Here is a 22,460-nt window from a genome sequence, read left to right as displayed (position 1 = left end):
ATGTGGAATTTAATTGTTTATACACACATCAGATGTTCATCAGTACAGTGGAGTTCCTGTAGAGGGAGGGGCGTGTACTGTACCTGCCGTGTGTGTGTCTCACCTGTGTGTGTGTGTGTGTGTGTGTGTTTGTGTGTCTCACCTGTGTGTGTGTTTGTGTGTCTCACCTGTGTGTGTGTGTCTCACCTGTGTGTGTGTGTGTGTGTTTGTGTCTCACCTGTGTGTGTGTGTGTGTGTGTGTGTGTGTGTTTGTGTGTCTCACCTGTGTGTGTGTGTGTGTTTGTGTGTCTCACCTGTGTGTGTCTCACCTGTGTGTGTGTGTGTGTCTCACCTGTGTGTGTGTGTCTCACCTGTGTGTGTGTGTGTGTGTGTGTGTTTGTGTGTGTGTCTCACCTGTGTGTGTGTCTCACCTGTGCGTGTGTGTGTGTGTGTCTCACCTGTGTGTGTGTGTGTGTGTGTGTGTTTGTGTGTCTCACCTGTGTGTTTGTGTCTCACCTGCCGTGTGTGTGTCTCACCTGTGTGTGAGTGTGTGTGTGTGTGTGTCTCACCTGTGTGTGTGTGGGTGTGTCTCACCTGTGCGTGTGTGTGTGTGTCTCACCTGTGTGTGTGTGTCTCACCTGTGTGTGAGTGTGTGTGTGTGTGTGTGTGTCTCACCTGTGTGTGTGTGTGTGTGTGTGTGTGTGTGTGTGTGTGTCTCACCTGTGCGTGTGTGTGTGTGTCTCACCTGTGCGTGTGTGTGTGTGTGTGTGTCTCACCTGTGCGTGTGTGTGTGTGTGTGTGTCTCACCTGTGTGTGTGTGTGTGTCTCATCTGTGCGTGTGTGTGTCTCACCTGTGTGTGTGTGTGTGTGTTTCTCACCTGTGTGTGTTTGTCTCACCTTTGTGTCTGTGTGTGTGTGTCTCATCTGTGTGTGTGTGTGTGTCTCACCTGTGTGTGTCTCACCTTTGTGTGTGTGTCTCACCTGTGTGTGTCTCACCTGTGTGTGTTTGTCTCAAGTGTGTGTGTGTCTCACCTGTGTGTGTGTGTGTGTGTGTGTGTCTCACCTGTGTGTGTCTCACCTGTGTGTGTGTTTGCCTCACCTGTGTGTGTGTCTCACCTGTGTGTGTGTTTGTCTCACCTGTGTGTGTGTGTGTGTATCTCACCTGTGTGTGTGTGTGTCTCACCTGTGTGTGTGTGTCTCACCTGTGTGTGTGTGTGTCTCACCTGTGTGTGTTTGCCTCACCTGTGTGTGTGTGTCACCTGTGTGTGTTTGTCTCACCTGTGTGTGTTTGTTTCACCTGTGTGTGTGTGTTTGCCTCACCTGTGTGTGTGTGTGTCTCACCTGTGTGTGTGTTTGCCTCACCTGTGTGTGTGTGTCTCACCTGTGTGTGTGTCTCACACCTGTGTGTGTGTTTGTCTCACCTGTGTGTGTGTGTCTCACACCTGTGTGTGTGTGTGTGTCTCACCTGTGTGTGTGTGTGTGTGTGTGTGTCTCACCTGTGTGTGTGTTTGCCTCACCTGTGTGTGTGTGTTTGCCTCACCTGTGTGTGTGTGTGTGTGTGTGTCTCACCTGTGTGTGTGTTTGCCTCACCTGTGTGTGTGTGTCTCACACCTGTGTGTGTGTTTGTCTCACCTGTGTGTGTGTGTCTCACCTGTGTGTGTGTCTCACACCTGTGTGTGTGTGTATGTCTCACACCTGTGTGTGTGTGTGTGTCTCACCTGTGTGTGTGTCTCACACCTGTGTGTGTGTTTGTCTCACCTGTCCCCTTTGTGAATAAGAGAGTTCTCTCACACACACCTTGTCTCTCTGGATCTGCAGGCGTCTGGCTCTCTCCTCCTCAGCGCTCCAGTCTCTGCTCTTGGACGCTTCTTCTGCTTTATCCGCCTCCGTCGACACTCTTCTGGCCTCCGATCGGAAGCGGGGAACCAGAGGGCTGATGTAGTTCCCCACGAAGGCTTGTACGCTCGGCGCTGATGTGGTGATGTAGTTGGCAAGAGAGAACGGCGGGGTTTCGGGGCGAGAGGACGTGGGTGGAGCGACAGCTTGATCAGCGTAGCCTCTGAAGTAAGAGTTGATATGGTGGGACAGATAGTCGTAGGTCTCGCCCAGATGAGTGCTGAGAGACCACGGGTGGAAGAGGGGTGTGGTTTGAGTGGGGGGCGGGGCCTGAGGTGTAGTGGGCGGGGCTGCTTCATGTTCTTGAATCTTAGCTGCCGGAAAAACACAAGAAGGCAGAGCTTGATGTGCAGTGGGCGGGGCCTTGAGTGTGGAGTGCGGTGCCTGAAGTGCAGTGGGCGGGGCCTTGTCTGTGGAAGGCGGGGCTTGAAGTGCAGTGGATGGGGCCTTGTATGTGGAGGGCGGGGCTTGAAGTGATGTGGGCGGGGATATTCCAATCCCTTCACGCTCCTGTTCTTGGATCATAGTTGCTTTAGGAGCAAGTTCGGAGGGCGGAGCATGAGGTGCAGTGGGTGGGGTCTTGTGTGTGGAGGGCGGAGCATGAGGTGCAGTGGGTGGGGTATTGTGTGTGGAGGGTGGAGCCTGAGGTTGAGTGGGCAGGGCTGTTTCGGTCACTCCGCGCTCCTTCTGTTCTTGAATCTTAGTTGGCGTAGCAGCAAGTGCAGGAGGTGGAGCTTGAGATGAAGTGGGTGGGGCCTTGTATGTGGAGGGTGGAGCCTTGGGTGCAGAGGGCGGAGCCTGTGATAAAAGAGGGGGTGTTGATTTCACTTTCACAGCTTTGAGTCGGGACAGAATCTCCACTCGCTTCCCGCTCACTGCTTTCCGAACCGAGTCCAGAGCGGCGCGCAGACGATACGAGCGACGCCTCAGATCCGCCGACTCCTGCCGCGGCGACGTGCTGAAGGCGCAGGTGTTTGCGTACGGCCCGACCCGGCAGAACCAGAACCTCCTGAGCTGCGGCCTATAGAAGGGGTTCGTCCGCGGGGACCAGCAGAGGGCAACGGTGACACACCCCGGTCTGTGGCACAGGCAGTCCAGCAGCCACACCACGGTCATCCTCACGGCTCCTCCGGTCAGCGGGCCTCGGCTCCCATCAGACGCCTGCGAACCACATCAGCTTACTCTCACTTAAAGCTGCACTGTGTAATATTCAGGAGGATCTGCTGACAGAAATGCACATCATAATCATAACTATGTTTTCAAGACCTTTCATAATGAACCGTTATGTTTTTATTACCTTAGGTCACTTACATCACTTCCTGTCGGCCACCGTAACTTCTGTTGGGTGCAATTCACAACCTCACCACTAGATGCCGCTAAACATTACACACTGCACCTTTAAAATACATAATGATAATTATCAACAAATCATTTTTTGTTTTTAATTCTGTGGCAGAAATAAGCTTCCATACATATTTTACCCTAATATCAAATCAAGCCATTTAAGCACTATTTTCATGACAATAAGGCAAAGTGTTTATTACTGTAATACTATACTCAGATTATTATTTGAATCAACAGATATGACTGGTGTTGTATAAGTATTTTAATATCTGTATAATATATCAGCTTGTAGTGATGAGAAACTGGGTAAATGTGTTAAATCATAAAAATAATATCTAAACCTGTCCATGATCTTGAGTAGTTTTAGATTTAATCTCACTATCGTTTCCACTAAATAGTATAGATAGCATAACAATAATAAATTATGATTATGAATCTCCTTTAGTATGAAATAAAATAACTGAATGACAGCACGTTCTAGGTAACAACAACAATAATTAGTGAAAAACACTGTTTAGATTTGCGTTTGCTCTTAACAATATCTTAATATATATGAGATTTATGACAATATTATTCTAATATCATGCCATTTTAATCACATAGCCTATTACTTCATAAACTACAATTTGCGGTGTCTGTTTATTAGAAATGAACATGACATTGCATCTGTAATATGTAATAAAACATTCATGTCTATCCAGATCAGATATGAAAGATGAAATATGAGTCTGAATGTAAATATGGGACTGTTGGACAGGGTCACGCGACAAACTGAAGTTATTCTGAGGAAACACTGAAATGACAACATACCTGTGGTGGGTTAAACGCTCATAACGAATGTTTGCTTGTCGGTTGTACTAGTAAAAGTGTTAAAGTTATCTGGTTAATGGTGGTGTGCTGCTGTTTACGGGTCATTCGACACTAAAGAACATCTGATAAACACAGCGCGACCCTCCGCGCGCACTTCCGCAATCAGTCACGTGCTACACAACAGAGCGTTTGATTGGTTGAACTGTCACCCGTTAGCTGTAGACTCAGATAAATAAAGTGAGCACTGAGTCGTGCTTTTCGCTACAAATTCTTTATAATTAATGTTTTATAATAATTAATTATAATTTATAATTCATTATACTGATCTGAAATAATCGCTTTGTGTGATAGCGTAATAGAAGATGATAAAATATATAACTGTCATGATGAACTCATGAATGACCAGCAGATGGAGCTGTTCCTCAAGAAAACACACAGATGATCACGTGACTTTCCTCCACGTTATTCATAAATACATTTTATTTCATTTTATATCACAAGGTGCAGTCATTTACTATAATTCTCAATATTCACACTGTAATAAGCAACATGAATAAATTCACTTAATGAATTGACAACCTGTGTTGTTGGGAAAAGGAGAAGAGGGAGACGAAAAGCTTTGGATGGACAGTTTTAAAAAAGGCAACAGAGTTCAAATTAACTGAATTAAAAATTAGTCCTACAGTACCATTACCAGTAGTGCCACCTTGGATAATACCTGAAGTGAAAGTAGATTTAGTGCTATTAGAAAAGAAGAATAAAGACATGTCAGTTTTTGACTCACACACTATACTATCCCATACAGTAGTGCAATACATAGCGATATTTGCATATGATTTAACAGTTTATTGTCATAAATCTAAAAAATCTAAAAGGTGTGCATCATACATGAGACCTGGGTGAACAATGTACAGTTGGTTTTAGGACTGTAAATCATTGTCTTCAAATGCTATTGAAGTTAGAAACATTTATACCGATGTGGCATGTAATTTTGAGACGGTCCCTAAATATGCGAATATCGAACGTCCAACGTCAAACCAACTTCATGCCAGTAAAAAATATGAGGGAAAAAGGAAGGAAATGATCCAAAATCTCAAAAAGGAGAGAATAAGTTTTGATTTAGTAGAAATTCTTAGAAAAAACTCCAAAGATAAATGTTATGGAATTGTTAGAATAATCTATTAAACTCATCAGTACATGTTTGATCATCATTCAGACAGCAGACTTGTAGGCTATTAATAAATAATGGATACATACAAGCAGATGACAAATACGTTATAATAACCGTAATTAAACTACTAAACTATACCCGTTTCATCTCTATACAGCACTCTGACTCTGTAGGCATTATTGTCCGACTCGAAATGAATATAGGTTTACAAATGATTTACCTTACAGACGGAGGTCTGTCAGAGACGAATGTGAGCCATTCACACATCTAACTTACACATCTGATGAAACGGCTCACATTCGTCTCTGACAGACCTCCATCTTCTCTTCCATATTAAAACATTCATTATATCGAGCCAAGATTCAGATACGAGTTTCTCCTGACAGCAAATGTGAACATGGGGCCAGTTCTCCTCTGGCCAACAAACCAACAGTGTATGATTATGATTATGTATGATTATGATTCAGGCAGCATATTACTGGTCAGAAGTCAGAATGAATCAGAACATTCACAATATGTGTCCAGTTCATCTGGTTGGGGTCGGAGTCATATACGCCGGTGTGGAGACGGGTTTGTTGAGGTGTCCATGAGGCCTTGAGCTGACATCCTTATGTCATTATATTTTTCTTTTATTAAGTAATTTATAACTATTCTTAATTTGGTAAGATGTGTCAATTAGGTAGAAATCATTTATGGTTATATTTTGTGTGTGTATTTGTATGTATTGCCAATCCTTTGCCAATGTTCTAATGTTATTGTTATTCGAGGATTAATAAAATTCAACCCCAGCACAGTAGGTGGCGCTATGAACCTACAACCTTTGTTTGTTTGCTAATCATCAGTAATCGCATAAAAGAAGAAGAAACGCGGACGAACTTCAAAATTGATGATGGAGGAGGACCGCCACCGCCGCCGCCACCCCGACCCCATATCCCAAGTATACGAAGTCGGCCAGAGGATGGGGAGTGCGGTGGCCTTCGTCGGGGAAGGCTATAATGGACCCCCAGGTAACACACATCTAGTGCTGAACTCTCTCAGCCGCTGCTGTTTCTGTGCGTTTACTACTGTCACCTGTTGATCAGTGAATCTGGAACCGGTAACAGGCTCTCGACTGCATTGTCCAGTCACTCGGGGTTGCTTGTGTTGGCAACATGACATCATGACTTTGCGTATAAATAACACGCCACTTTCAAGTCAAGTGGCGTGTTATTTATACGCATTTTGAGCTATCCGCGTGTATGTGTACGCCGTTAAATGTCCGAGCGAAACGGAGCAAAATGTATATCTACATCTGGGGAGCAATATTTTTTTTCCTAGGATGGTAGGGGAACACTCATAAATGGTATTAACCCCAGTGATGGGTAGGTTTAGGGACGCGGTTGGGGTAGGTCATATTAATTATATATAGTAATGTAACGTAAGTCAACGGCGTTGATAAACACGCTGAAAAGCGATTATGCGTGTTGATAACACGCCAAAAATGGAAATACGAATTGGCGTGTCATACATACGCCATTTCATGAGATCAGTCTTGTGTTGGCATGGTAACTTAAATCGTATCTTTGGTCAGTGGTATCTTGCGATTTGTTTATTTGATCTTTTTTAATTACTTTTTTAAGTGTTTACTTGTCTTTAATAATGCTTGGAATGTATATTAGGCTAGTTTTTCTATAGTGTTTTTAAACCAGTCAAACGTTCCGTAAGTGTTCTTTAGTTTAACTTGTTTATTCATATTCAGCTACAGATAAATGTTTTGCAATAAGACTAAATGTGAATAATTTCCAATGTTTTTTTTTTTTTTTTTTTACCTTATTGGAATCTAAATTAGGAACGATATGCAACTCAATACTCTCCGGTCTGCGACGTTCACATTTGCTGTCAGGAGAAACTCGTATCTGAATCTTGGCTCGATATAATGAATGTTTTAATATGAAAGAGAAGATGGAGGTCTGTCAGAGATGAATGTGAGCCATTTCATCAGATGTGTAAGGTAAATCATTTGTAAACCTACGCCAACACAGGAGAATACATCAATATGTTTCTAAATATATGCGAACTGTTCCTCGCGATTTCAGAATAAAAGTGAGTGGGGGGCCAAACTGTGCTTGCTATCTGGGGGGGTCGATCGCCTTTTTTTTTTTTTTTTTTTACAGTAATTTGCTGTCATATCACAGCAGATAGTTAAAAGTCAGTGAGCGAATCCACATTACTGTAAAATTACAATTATTTACAGTAAAACAATTAAAACAGTATTTTACTGTAAAAAAAGTTAAATATTGTGAAAGTCTGGAAATATTTTACAGTGTAGCTTACCAAGCTCTCATGTATATAGCCTACTCATTCATGCTCAAATCACATTCACTTTAATCAACTCACAGACTTGAATTAAGTCCTGGTTATCTTTCCTAATCACTGACTGGACAAGCAAGTTGTTATGCTAGCTTTGAATAACTAGTCTAGCTGCTAGGACTGCTATGGAAGCTTGTTTCCGCCACAGAAAAAAGATAATTGCGACTTTTTATCTCACAATTGGGAGTTTACATCTCAGAATTGCGAGATATAAAGTCAGAATTGCGTGATATAAAGTCAGAATTCTGACTTTTTTTTCTCGCAATTGCGACTTTATATCTCGCAATTCTGACTTTATAACACGTAATTGCGAGTTTATATCTCGCAATTCTGAAATCTTTTCTCAGAATTGTGAAATATAAACTAACAATTGTGAGATATAAAGTCCAATTCTAAGGGGGAAAAAAATTACTTTTTTTTTTTTTTTTACCTCAGAATAGTTTATATCTCACAATTCTGACTTTATAACACGAAATTGCGACTTTATATCATGCAATTCAGACTTTATATCTCCCAATTGCGTATTATAAAGTCAGAATTGCGAAATATAATATATATACCGAAGCTTCGAAGCTCAAAAAATGGTATTCGGACCAGCCCAGATGATCTGCAGTTACGTAGTCACAACGTCACTAAAGAGCGCTTGGGTTGAATTGTTTTTCAACAAAGACGACTGCAGCTGGAGAACTGAGATGTTTAGATTTTGCTATCGCGTCTGTTATAAAAGAAATCGACAGCGCATTCATTTTAAAAGACGAACAGAGAACCGCAATCAAGGCATTTGTCACTCACTGCGTTGCTCTGATTGGTTGTAGGTCTATCCCATTGAGTGCAGAGGTTTTTCCATAGACAGTATATAAACTGGACACAGCGACCCCATAGACTTCAACGGAGAGAAAGTGAAGCACATTAGAAGCCCTCATTTCCTGATTGCCAAGCGTACTGCGCAGACTCAAACTGAGCTTGACGATGTGGATGTGACGTGCGCAGCCTGCCTGACAGTTGTAAGTTTTCTAGTAGCTGTGCCGAGCGAAATCTGAACCCTTCCCTTCCGAATCCTGCAGAGACGGAGAGCGTGAGTAGGAGCTGTCCATGAGCTAGGAGCAGGAGCAACGTCATGACTCTATGGGCTTCTCCCTTGACTTTATGCCTCCACGTCCCCCCGATTGACTGCGAGCTTCTCTTCCTGTCTCTACGGTAATTTCCAGAGAGTCGCGTGGTTATGACGCAATCGTTAGCCTACTTTTAAAAAACTGCTTCTACAGGGCCATAACGTAAGCTACAAGGTAATGGAGCATTTTATACATTGTCGTGTTTCTTTAGAAATAAACCATGGACAAATGGAGTCTTTAAACGCCTCAGATGTAAAGTTATTCGCTGTCAAAGTGACGCCAAAATGAATGGGAGTCAATGGGATGCTAACTGCAGGTGAAGGCTTGTTAGCCAATGGCGGCTCCCGGGGTACCTTCAAAGTAATATGAAACCCTTACCCACTGGGTTTTTCTTTCTCCTGGTTCAGTTCAGTTCAGTTAAGACACGCCTCATAATCAAAGCCCTATGGAGCAGATCAGACTCAAACTCCATATTTGCAGACAGACAACTCTTACTGCATGAAGCCACGACACGATCCGCAATAGATTTTTTAAAAAGGGAGGCTAAAAATAAATAAAATGCTGCGTGGAGTCATCCAACCAAAATGCGGTGTGAACTCAACCAATCAGCTTGCAGAGCACAAGTCCCACCCCTGAAAGTTCCTGAACTTTGAAGAAGTACTACCTCGTGAGCAGGGACTACCGGAGGGGGAAATATTGACCCGGAACTTCATTTAGACCCTGGTTCCTGCGGTGTAAACACATCGAGTACCAGCCCAAAGTTCCTGGGGAAAGTTCCTGCGGTGGAAACGCGGCTATACAAGCGTGTCAGGACTGATCACACACTGAGCTGTGTTTGTGTAGATGAACATGTTGTGCACAAAGAATACACTTATTATATTCTCCTTCCTCATCTTTCTCTCTGTCAGGTTCACGGTCCGGGTCCGCCTGGGGGAGAGGAGTTCCCTGAGGGGTCCGGGAGAACCAGGAGGGCTGCAAGGGAGGCAGCGGCCCGGAGAGCTCTGAGGCGGCTGGAGAGGGTGAGAGAACGACTGACACCACAGAAAGAGTGTGATGACCGAGAGAGGAACAGGAACAAGAGGAGAAAGTAGTCTCTAATATTAGGGATGAAACAGGGTCTATTAGGGCTGATAATTACGCCAACGGTCCCCTTCAGATGATATTCTATTAATCTGTGAACCGTCACCAGTGATTGTAATCTAGTCTCTGTGAAAGATGATTGACACTGACAGCTAGTGAAGAGCATGAGGGTTTAGTTCACAGCAGAGACTCGTTCAGAAACAGAGAAATGCACTAATAGTGCTAAAACTACTCCGACTAGTAGCCATCAGTGTCTGGGACTGTTTTCCATTGTTATTCCAGGTAAAACAGACGAGACGCACCGCAGTAAACCTGTAGCGACCCGTATGGCTTCTAGAGGAGACGCTTCAGCCGTTTAATACAGAACTAGAGTCAGACGTTCACTAACACACGCTTTCATTCCCGTCTGCTTCATTTTCTGTGTGTCACATGATCTAATCTCGAGTCTCTCTCTGTCCTGGCAGGGACGGCCGCGGCTGCTGGACTTCCTAAACTGCCTCTCTGGCCTGCGGCAGTACGCGGCCGCTCGTGGGGGGGAACTCCTGCTGACGATCCAGGAGAGCGTGGCCCCCAATAATAGGAGGTACACACCGCTCGTGGGGGGGAACTCCTGCTGACGATCCAGGAGAGCGTGGCCCCCAATAATAGGAGGTACACACCGCTCGTGGGGGGGAACTCCTGCTGACGATCCAGGAGAGCGTGGCCCCCAATAATAGGAGGTACACACCGCTCGTGGGGGGGAACTCCTGCTGACGATCCAGGAGAGCGTGGCCCCCAATAATAGGAGGTACACACCGCTCGTGGGGGGGAACTCCTGCTGACGATCCAGGAGAGCGTGGCCCCCAATAATAGGAGGTACACACGGCTCGTGGGGGGGAACTCCTGCTCACGATCCAGGAGAGCGTGGCCCCCAATAATAGGAGGTACACACCGCTCGTGGGGGGGAACTCCTGCTGACGATCCAGGAGAGCGTGGCCCCCAATAATAGGAGGTACACACCGCTCGTGGGGGGGAACTCCTGCTCACGATCCAGGAGAGCGTGGCCCCCAATAATAGGAGGTACACACGGCTCGTGGGGGGGAACTCCTGCTCACGATCCAGGAGAGCGTGGCCCCCAATAATAGGAGGTACACACGGCTCGTGGGGGGGAACTCCTGCTCACGATCCAGGAGAGCGTGGCCCCCAATAATAGGAGGTGCACACGGCTCGTGGGGGGGAACTCCTGCTGACGATCCAGGAGAGCGTGGCCCCCAATAATAGGAGGTGCACACCGCTCGTGGGGGGGAACTCCTGCTCACGATCCAGGAGAGCGTGGCCCCCAATAATAGGAGGTACACACGGCTCGTGGGGGGGAACTCCTGCTCACGATCCAGGAGAGCGTGGCCCCCAATAATAGGAGGTACACACCGCTCGTGGGGGGGAACTCCTGCTGACGATCCAGGAGAGCGTGGCCCCCAATAATAGGAGGTACACACCGCTCGTGGGGGGGAACTCCTGCTGACGAACCAGGAGAGCGTGGCCCCCAATAATAGGAGGTACACACCGCTCGTGGGGGGGAACTCCTGCTCACGATCCAGGAGAGCGTGGCCCCCAATAATAGGAGGTACACACCGCTCGTGGGGGGGAACTCCTGCTGACGAACCAGGAGAGCGTGGCCCCCAATAATAGGAGGTACACACCGCTCGTGGGGGGGAACTCCTGCTCACGATCCAGGAGAGCGTGGCCCCCAATAATAGGAGGTACACACCGCTCGTGGGGGGGAACTCCTGCTGACGAACCAGGAGAGCGTGGCCCCCAATAATAGGAGGTACACACCGCTCGTGGGGGGGAACTCCTGCTGACGATCCAGGAGAGCGTGGCCCCCAATAATAGGAGGTACACACCGCTCGTGGGGGGGAACTCCTGCTGACGAACCAGGAGAGCGTGGCCCCCAATAATAGGAAGTACACACCGCTCGTGGGGGGGAACTCCTGCTCACGATCCAGGAGAGCGTGGCCCCCAATAATAGGAGGTACACACCGCTCGTGGGGGGGAACTCCTGCTCACGATCCAGGAGAGCGTGGCCCCCAATAATAGGAGGTACACACCGCTCGTGGGGGGGAACTCCTGCTGACGATCCAGGAGAGCGTGGCCCCCAATAATAGGAGGTACACACCGCTCGTGGGGGGGAACTCCTGCTGACGATCCAGGAGAGCGTGGCCCCCAATAATAGGAGGTACACACCGCTCGTGGGGGGGAACTCCTGCTGACGAACCAGGAGAGCGTGGCCCCCAATAATAGGAGGTACACACCGCTCGTGGGGGGGAACTCCTGCTGACGATCCAGGAGAGCGTGGCCCCCAATAATAGGAGGTACACACCGCTCGTGGGGGGGAACTCCTGCTGACGATCCAGGAGAGCGTGGCCCCCAATAATAGGAGGTACACACCGCTCGTGGGGGGGGAACTCCTGCTCACGATCCAGGAGAGCGTGGCCCCCAATAATAGGAGGTACACACCGCTCGTGGGGGGGAACTCCTGCTGACGATCCAGGAGAGCGTGGCCCCCAATAATAGGAGGTACACACCGCTCGTGGGGGGGAACTCCTGCTGACGATCCAGGAGAGCGTGGCCCCCAATAATAGGAGGTACACACCGCTCGTGGGGGGGAACTCCTGCTCACGATCCAGGAGAGCGTGGCCCCCAATAATAGGAGGTACACACCGCTCGTGGGGGGGAACTCCTGCTGACGATCCAGGAGAGCGTGGCCCCCAATAATAGGAGGTACACACCGCTCGTGGGGGGGAACTCCTGCTGACGATCCAGAAGAGCGTGGCCCCCAATAATAGGAGGTACACACCGCTCGTGGGGGGGAACTCCTGCTCACGATCCAGGAGAGCGTGGCCCCCAATAATAGGAGGTACACACCGCTCGTGGGGGGGAACTCCTGCTGACGATCCAGGAGAGCGTGGCCCCCAATAATAGGAGGTACACACCGCTCGTGGGGGGGAACTCCTGCTCACGATCCAGGAGAGCGTGGCCCCCAATAATAGGAGGTACACACCGCTCGTGGGGGGGAACTCCTGCTGACGATCTAGGAGAGCGTGGCCCCCAATAATAGGAGGTACACACCGCTCGTGGGGGGGAACTCCTGCTCACGATCCAGGAGAGCATGGCCCCCAATAATAGGAGGTACACACACTCACTCACTCACTCACTCACACATCCTCGATGTCACACATCCTCTGGCTCTCTCTCTCTCTCTCTCTCTCTCAGTGCAGCTCGTCCTCCACGACTCCATCAGTACAGTGTGAACACAGTCTGAGCTCTCTCTCTCTCTCTCTCTGGTGTGAGTGTTTGGTGTGAGGTGTGAGCGGCGGGGCTGAGTGGTGCTGAATGCTGTGAGTGAAGCTGCTCTTTTCTGTTTGTGTTCTGTTACTTAGTGTTGTAGTAGGGCCGTGTGCTGTCCGGTTTCTAGGAAGCATGTCGGCCCAGCGGGTGCAGGGTTTGTGCTCACTTACGAGACGTCACGCAGTAAAGGTGACGTCCGCGGTGAGCATAGAGGACTGTTGCTTGGCTGTTGGAGAGGTGGTTGGACACGCAGGTGTTTTGTCCGCTTCTAGGATGAATAATGCTTTAGTGGTTTTTTTGGACAGCGTAGAAAAAGCAAATGAGTTGGTAGAGCGGGGAATTGTAGTTAGTGGAGAATTTGTGTCAGTTCTACCCCTTTCGTTGCCTGCCAAAAGAGTAACACTTTCAAACATACCTCCTTTTGTGAGTGATGAGATCTTAACTCAAGCATTGTCTCGCTATGGTAAGATAGTGTCTCCAATTAAAAAGATACCGATCAGCAGTGAATCACCGTTATTGAAACATATAGTTTCTTTCAGCCGTTTTGTTTACATGGTCATTCCAGATGACGCAGATCTGGATCTATCTCTAAATTTTCGTATTGAGGACTTTAGTTATACCATTTTTGTCACTACTGGTAAGATTAAGTGTTTCGGATGTGGAAAAATGGGACATTTAATCCGAAATTGTCCGAATAAAAATAATGAAGGGGGAGAAAGAAAATGAGAATAGAATGGTTCAGCAGGGTGAGGAAAGTAACGGTGAAATGGAGACAGTTGTGCCGAGTGGAGGCTCGGTTGTGACAGAAAGTTTAGAAAATCCTCCTGGGGAGTCTGAGGCTGAGTTAGCCACAGCTCCGAATGATCAAACTGAGTCGTGTCCTAATATTGCATCCGTAGTTACGGTTTCTAGTGAGTCGTCGAGTCTGGTTTCTCTGTCGGATAACAAAAAAGACAGCAGAAATGACGAACAGAATCAAACGGCTATAGGCCTAAGTGAAACTAGTGAAGCAAAGTTGACGGAGCAAGAGAACCTATTGATGACGTACACGAGACACAAGACACCGAGAGTGACAGTGATTCCTCAGAATGTAGCGTGAATTTTTCTCAAAGTGAAGTTGTGGATCGTAGCTACGAACTTGAGGATATAAAATTGTTTTTAAGATCGACGAAAAACAAGAGAGGAGTAAGGGTAAAAGATTATTTCCCTGACCTAAAACAGTTTGCTGATAAAGCAAAGAGTTTTATGGACGGGGATTGCTTTACCAACAAGGAAGTTTATAGACGTAAGAAAATTGTGAGGAACACTAACAATGCCCTTAATAAAGATGCCAAGTGAAATAAAGAATAGAGATAGCTCCTTTTTTTGGCATCATGGAGTGTATCTTTTCTTTCTAACTTTTCTTTTGATGAGTGAAGTACATCTCGCTTCTTTAAATGTAAATGGTGCAAGGAATTTTAAGAAAAGAGCAAATATTTTTGATGAAATTCAACAGAAAAATATAGATATAGCTTTTTTACAAGAGACACATATTAGCTCAGACAATGTTATTGATTGGATGAAAGAGTTCAATGGAACACCTGTTTTAAGCCACAACTCTACTTTAAGTGGCGGAGTTGCTATTTTATTTAGTAAGAATTTTAAACCAATTTCTTATGATGTTGATGAAATTATAAAAGGTCGATTGTTAAAAGTTCGAGCTACTTTTCAAAGTTTTGTTCTTGTTTTGATTTGCATCTATGTTCCAGTTGTACCTGTGGAAAGACTTTTATTTTTAGACACCCTTTGCTCAACCTTACAAAATTGTTGTACAGAAGACTTACTATTTGTAGGTGGTGATTTTAATTGTACTGAATGTGATCGAGATAGACATCATGTTGAACCCCACATGGCCTCACGTAAACGTCTTGTTCATTTAATTGAAAAATATGATTTGTGTGATGTTTGGAGACCTCTGAATGGAAATGAAAGACAGTATACATGGGCTCATACACATGATAATAATTTATCTTTAGCTAGATTAGACAGACTGTATGGTTTCAAGCATCAATTGAACATGTTTATATAAATGCTATATCACGCCAGTATCGTTTTCTGATCACCATTTAGTGAGTTGTAAATTCTTTGTGAATACATTTAGATTTAAAAGCGCATACTGGCACTTTAATACAAGTCTTCTAAATGATAAGTTTTTTATAGAATCTTTTGAGTTTTTTTGGAAAGAGTTTAAAAAAACAAAGTCATCTTTTAATTCCCTGCAACAATGGTGGGACTATGGCAAAGTACAAATAAAACAGTTTACACAGCAATACACTAAAAATTACACAAAAGATTTAACTCATTCATTGGAGTCGTTAAAAAAACAAATAATGGATTTACAGGAATTGACTCAAACCTCAAGTGATAGTATTTATTTGGAAACCTTTTTAAAGAAAAAAGCTGAGCTCAAAGAATTAATAGACTATAAAGCACAAGGGGCTTTAGTCCGTGCTAAATTTTTTAATGTTGATCAGATGGATGCACCTTCCAAATATTTTTTTGGCCATGAAAGAAAAAATGGGCAAAAGCGTATAATTCATGCCTTACGTTCCGAGGATGGTAATTTATTATCAAATCCTAGAGAGGTTCGTGAGAAGGCAGTGAGTTTTTATCAGTCCCTGTATAAGAGTGAGGGTAGGTTAGAAAGTGGAGAAGGGTTTTGGGTGAAAGCTTACCCAAGATCTCAGAAGAATCAAAGAATGACCTGGAGAGTTCCCTAACTTTAGGAGAACTCCATGAAGCACTCCAGAGTATGGAGTCCGGAAAAACTCCTGGAATAGATGGGATACCGGTCGATTTTCTAAAAACGTTTTGGTCACAGATTGGAGCTGATCTGCTGGAGGTGATGAACGACGGTTTGCTGGAGGGCGGGCTGCCGTTGAGCTGCCGAAGAGCAGTGGTTACCCTTCTGCCAAAAAAAGGAGATCTCACCGAGATTAAAAACTGGAGGCCAGTCTCACTCTTATGCAGTGACTAAGTTAGTCTCAAAAACATTGGCAAATAGATTGGCCAGGGTAATGGGGCAGGTGATCCATGCTGATCAGTCTTATTGTGTGCCTACAAGGTCAATTTTTGACAATGTTTCTTTTATTAGAGATATTATACAGGTTTCTGAAATATTTAATATCAAATGCGGGTTGCTGTCCCTTGATCAAGAAAAAGCATTTGATCGAGTTGAACACTCATATTTATGGAATACTCTAGAAGCTTTTGGTTTCAAAGAAACTTTTTTAGGTATGGTGAAAAATCTATATTGTGACATTGAAAGTGTAATCAAAATTAATGGTGTTTTATGTGCTCCATTCAAGGTTAATAGAGGAATCCGACAAGGATGTCCATTGTCAGGAATGCTATACTCTCTTGCAATTGAACCACTACTCCAACAAATTAGGAAGAGTTTGGATGGTTTGAGAATACCAAATTGTAGTTTTAATTTTTGTTTATCAGCGTATGCTGATGATATTATAATTTTAATCAATAGACAAAATGACATACAGGTTTTATCTAAATTATTAGAAGACTTTGAAAAATGCTCCTCAGCAAAAATAAATTGGAAAAAAAGTGAGGCCTATTTATTAGGAGCATGGAAGGAGGGGGAACCCACTCTTCCTGAAGGTTTATGTTGGAGTAGATGTGGTATAAAATATCTTGGGGTGTTTTTGGGAGATGAAAATGTTGTGCAAAAAAATTGGGATGGAATGTTACAGAAAGTAAAAGGTCGTCTCGATAAATGGAAATGGCTTTTACCTAACATGTCTTATAGAGGTAGAACACTGATTGTCCATAACTTGGTTGCATCACTGCTTTGGCATAGACTGGCATGTATGGATCCCCCTGCAAAGTTAATGGCAGAAATTCAAGCGACCTTTGTTGACTTTTTTTGGGATAAACTTCATTGGATCCCACAGAGCATCTTGTATCTACCTAAAGAAGAAGGTGGTCAGGGATTAATTCATCTACAAAGCAGAATTGCAACTTTTCGGTTACTTTTTCTACAAAGACTTCTCGATGGGACAGTGAATGTAAGCTGGAGGGCCATTAGTTGTGCTCTACTACGTACTATTGGAGGCTTTGCTCTGGATAAAGCCCTTTTTTTGATGGACCCCAAAAGTATGGACCTCTCGCATCCGTCTTCTTTTTATCAGAACCTTTTTAAAGTTTGGAGTCTTTTTCACATCCAAAAGACTGAGAACTTCCATTCCATTTACTGGCTATTGAATGAACCTTTGATTTTCAAAGCTAGATTGGACATTTCCTCTTCCACATTTCTGCAGGGTTTTAGTAAGGTGCTACAGAACTCAGGAGTGGTGGTGTTGAGCCATTTAGTGTCCTTAACTGGGCCTCATTTTAAGGACATAGAGGCTGTTACAAAAAAACTTGGACTAAGATCTATGCGCTTAATGACACGTTTTGTAAACAAGTTAAAAGAAACCTTTACAAGTGAAGAAAATTTGATGTTGGAAGAATTTTTTTCAGGGGCTAGTATCCCTGATAGTGATGACCTGTTTCCATGTGTGGTAATCCAGCCGAATTTCGAAGAGTGTTCAGGGTTTTTTTTAAAACTAGAAGGTTTCCTTTCAGTTGATTTTTTTTCTTGTAAAGGCAAAGATCTGTATAAAATGTGTGTTCTTATTCTGAACAAAAAAATGCTTGACAAAAGAATTGATACCCCTTGGCGGTCAGTTTTTAAAGTATGCAATGATGTAAAACCTGAATGGAGAGTGCTATACAAAACACCATTACTAAAAAAGACGGGTGATTTGCAGTGGAGAATTCTGCACGGGGCTATTGCAGTCAACTCTTTTATTTCTGTTTTGGATGCGAGTAAAAACCCTGGTTGTCCGTTTTGTCTTCAAGAGGAGACTGTTTTTCATGCTTTTGTGTACTGTTCTAGGCTTACGCATTTATTTGTGTTGGTTCAAGAAATGTGTGATAAGTTCAATGAGATTTTTCATCCAGAAACCTTTATATTTGGTTTTAAGTATGTGCAGAAAAAACGTATAGAGTTTAAATTGTTGAATTTTATTTTTGGTCAAGCAAAATTGGCAATTTATACGAGTAGAAAAAGTAAAATAGAGAAAGGGTGTAATGATGATGTGATTCTGGTTTTTAGATCTTTAGTCAAAGCAAGAATACTGATTGATTTCAGATTTTACAATGACATGAATGATCTTTACACTTTTAAAATGAGATGGTGCAGTCATGATGTGTTGTGTACAGTAATTGAGGATGATGTAAGCTTTTGCTTCTAAAAAAAAAAAAAAAAAAATTGTAAGTAGACTAATTTATTTACACACTATTGTTTGTTAAAAAGGTGATTGTAATTCGTGGCTACTTGTGAATTAAAGTTTTTTCAAAATTCAAATTCTCTCTCTCTCTCTCGTCCTCCACAGTTTATCCAATTTATTATGGAGAAGGAAGACAGCCACCGCCACCACCGCCACCTGGAGAGGAGAGGGCCGCTGCCGGAGAGGGTGAGAGAACCACTGAAACACAGAAAGAGTGTGATGACCGAGAGAGGAACAGGAACAAGAGGAGAAAGTAGTCTCTAATATTAGGGATGAAACAGGGTCTATTAGGGCTGATAATTACGCCAACGGTCCCCTTCAGATGATATTCTATTAATCTGTGAACCGTCACCAGTGATTGTAATCTAGTCTCTGTGAAAGATGATTGACACTGACAGCTAGTGAAGAGCATGAGGGTTTAGTTCACAGCAGAGACTCGTTCAGAAACAGAGAAATGCACTAATAGTGCTAAAACTACTCCGACTAGTAGCCATCAGTGTCTGGGACTGTTTTCCATTGTTATTCCAGCTGAAACAGACGAGACGCACCGCAGTAAACCTGTAGCGACCCGTATGGCTTCTAGAGACGCTTCAGCCGTTTAATAAAGAACTAGAGTCAGACGTTCACTAACACACGCTTTCATTCCCGTCTGCTTCATTTTCTGTGTGTCACATGATCTAATCTCGAGTCTCTCTCTGTCCTGGCAGGGACGGCCGCGGCTGCTGGACTTCTTAAACTGCCTCTCTGGCCTGCGGCAGTACGCGGCCGCTCGTGGGGGGGAACTCCAGATCACGAACCAGGAGAGCGTGGCCCCCAATAATAGGAGGTACACACCGCTCGTGGGGGGGAACTCCAGATCACGAACCAGGAGAGCGTGGCCCCCAATAATAGGAGGTACACACCGCTCGTGGGGGGGAACTCCTGATCACAAACCAGGAGAGCGTGGCCCCCAATAATAGGAGGTACACACCGCTCGTGGGGGGGGGAACTCCTGATCACGAACCAGGAGAGCGTGGCCCACAATAATAGGAGGTACACACCGCTCGTGGGGGGGAACTCCTGATCACAAACCAGGAGAGCGTGGCCCCCAATAATAGGAGGTACACACCGCTCGTGGGGGGGGGAACTCCTGATCACGAACCAGGAGAGCGTGGCCCACAATAATAGGAGGTACACACCGCTCGTGGGGGGGAACTCCAGATCACGATCCAGGAGAGCGTGGCCCCCAATAATAGGAGGTACACACCGCTCGTGGGGGGGAACTCCTGCTGACGATCCAGGAGAGCGTGGCCCCCAATAATAGGAGGTACACACCGCTCGTGGGGGGGAACTCCTGATCACGAACCAGGAGAGCGTGGCCCACAATAATAGGAGGTACACACCGCTCGTGGGGGGGAACTCCTGATCACGAACCAGGAGAGCGTGGCCCCCAATAATAGGAGGTACACACCGCTCGTGGGGGGGAACTCCTGATCACGAACCAGGAGAGCGTGGCCCCCAATAATAGGAGGTACACACCGCTCGTGGGGGGGAACTCCTGATCACGAACCAGGAGAGCGTGGCCCACAATAATAGGAGGTACACACCGCTCGTGGGGGGGAACTCCTGATCACAAACCAGGAGAGCGTGGCCCCCAATAATAGGAGGTACACACCGCTCGTGGGGGGGAACTCCTGATCACGAACCAGGAGAGCGTGGCCCACAATAATAGGAGGTACACACCGCTCGTGGGGGGGAACTCCTGATCACGAACCAGGAGAGCGTGGCCCCCAATAATAGGAGGTACACACCGCTCGTGGGGGGGAACTCCTGATCACGAACCAGGAGAGCGTGGCCCCCAATAATAGGAGGTACACACCGCTCGTGGGGGGGAACTCCTGATCACGAACCAGGAGAGCGTGGCCCACAATAATAGGAGGTACACACCGCTCGTGGGGGGGGAACTCCTGATCACGAACCAGGAGAGCGTGGCCCCCAATAATAGGAGGTACACACCGCTCGTGGGGGGGAACTCCTGATCACGAACCAGGAGAGCGTGGCCCCCAATAATAGGAGGTACACACCGCTCGTGGGGGGGAACTCCTGATCACGAACCAGGAGAGCGTGGCCCACAATAATAGGAGGTACACACCGCTCGTGGGGGGGGGGAACTCCTGATCACGAACCAGGAGAGCGTGGCCCACAATAATAGGAGGTACACACCGCTCGTGGGGGGGAACTCCAGATCACGAACCAGGAGAGCGTGGCCCACAATAATAGGAGGTACACACCGCTCGTGGGGGGGGGAACTCCTGATCACGAACCAGGAGAGCGTGGCCCACAATAATAGGAGGTACACACCGCTCGTGGGGGGGAACTCCTGATCACGAACCAGGAGAGCGTGGCCCACAATAATAGGAGGTACACACCGCTCGTGGGGGGGGGAACTCCTGATCACGAACCAGGAGAGCGTGGCCCACAATAATAGGAGGTACACACCGCTCGTGGGGGGGAACTCCTGATCACGAACCAGGAGAGCGTGGCCCACAATAATAGGAGGTACACACCGCTCGTGGGGGGGGGAACTCCTGATCACAAACCAGGAGAGCGTGGCCCCCAATAATAGGAGGTACACACCGCTCGTGGGGGGGGAACTCCTGATCACGAACCAGGAGAGCGTGGCCCCCAATAATAGGAGGTACACACCGCTCGTGGGGGGGAACTCCTGCTGACGATCCAGGAGAGCGTGGCCCACAATAATAGGAGGTACACACCGCTCGTGGGGGGGAACTCCTGCTCACGATCCAGGAGAGCGTGGCCCCCAATAATAGGAGGTACACACCGCTCGTGGGGGGGAACTCCTGATGACGAACCAGGAGAGCGTGGCCCCCAATAATAGGAGGTACACACCGCTCGTGGGGGGGAACTCCTGATCACGAACCAGGAGAGCGTGGCCCCCAATAATAGGAGGTACACACCGCTCGTGGGGGGGAACTCCTGATCACGAACCAGGAGAGCGTGGCCCCCAATAATAGGAGGTACACACACACTCTCAGTGCAGCTCGTCCTCCACGACTCCATCAGTGCAGTGTGAACACAGGAGGAAGACTGCCGGAGAGGGTGAGAGAACCACTGAAACACAGAAAGAGTGTGATGACCGAGAGAGGAACAGGAACAAGAGGAGAAAGTAGTCTCTAATATTAGGGATGAAACAGGGTCTATTAGGGCTGATAATTACGCCAACGGTCCCCTTCAGATGATATTCTATTAATCTGTGAACCGTCACCAGTGATTGTAATCTAGTCTCTGTGAAAGATGATTGACACTGACAGCTAGTGAAGAGCATGAGGGTTTAGTTCACAGCAGAGACTCGTTCAGAAACAGAGAAATGCACTAATAGTGCTAAAACTACTCCGACTAGATGCCATCAGTGTCTGGGACTGTCTTCCATTGTTATTCCAGCTGAAACAGACGAGACGCACCGCAGTAAACCTGTAGCGACCCGTATGGCTTCTAGAGGAGACGCTTCAGCCGTTTAATACAGAACTAGAGTCAGACGTTCACTAACACACGCTTTCATTCCCGTCATTTTCTGTGTCACATGATCTAATCTCGAGTCTCTCTCTGTCCTGGCAGAGACTCCGAGGACCGCCACGGCTGCTGGACTGCCTGCAATGCCTCTCTGGCCTGGAGCAATATGTGGCCGCTCATGGAGAGGAGATCCAGGTGGTGGAGGAGGAGAGAGGGGCCCCCAATACTAGGAGGTACACACACACACACACACACACACACACACACACACTATGTTATGCAGCCGCTCATGGGGAGGAGCTGCAGGTAACATCGGTGCAGCGCCCCGGGCTACCAATTGTTTGATACTAGCCGCCAGTTAATGCATAAAAGAAGAAGAAACGCAGACGAACTTCAAAATTTATTATGATGGAGGAGGAGCAGCACCACCGCCCCATAACTCGGTTGTACACCGTCGGCCAGAGGAACGGCCAGGAGGTGGCCTTCTTCGGGGAAGGCTATGTATGGGCCTCCACACTCCCCCAGGTAACACACATCTAGTGCTGAACTCTCTCA

At 46.4% G+C, this 22,460-nt stretch overlaps 1 protein-coding gene across 3 annotated transcripts in view; it reads right to left on the bottom strand.

Annotated features, from left to right (window-relative positions):
* Nucleotides 1–4,173, bottom strand: part of LOC311071279 (calcium-independent phospholipase A2-gamma-like) — a 24,621-nt gene extending 20,448 nt beyond the window's left edge. For 2 of the 3 annotated variants that reach the window (XM_084095579.1, XM_084095577.1), the window contains exons 1-3: nucleotides 4,030–4,173; nucleotides 3,187–3,271; nucleotides 1,777–3,095 (exon numbers count right to left, since the gene is read on the bottom strand). In XM_084095579.1, the coding sequence (XP_083951705.1) occupies nucleotides 1,777–2,991 (1,215 nt within the window). In that variant the 5' untranslated portion in view covers nucleotides 2,992–3,095; nucleotides 3,187–3,271; nucleotides 4,030–4,173. Of the gene's footprint in view, nucleotides 1–1,776; nucleotides 3,096–3,172; nucleotides 3,272–4,029 lie in introns of all 3 variants that reach the window. The other variant, XM_084095578.1, reaches the window with a different exon arrangement.
* Nucleotides 4,174–22,460: the final 18,287 nt, after the last annotated feature.

This window comes from Abramis brama, assembly GCF_963993115.1.
Source record: "Abramis brama genome assembly, chromosome: 20".
NCBI classification, from domain to species: Eukaryota; Metazoa; Chordata; class Actinopteri; order Cypriniformes; family Leuciscidae; genus Abramis; species Abramis brama.
The sequence above is the reverse complement of the archived record's forward strand: the minus strand, read 5'-3'. Positions and strand labels throughout refer to the sequence as shown.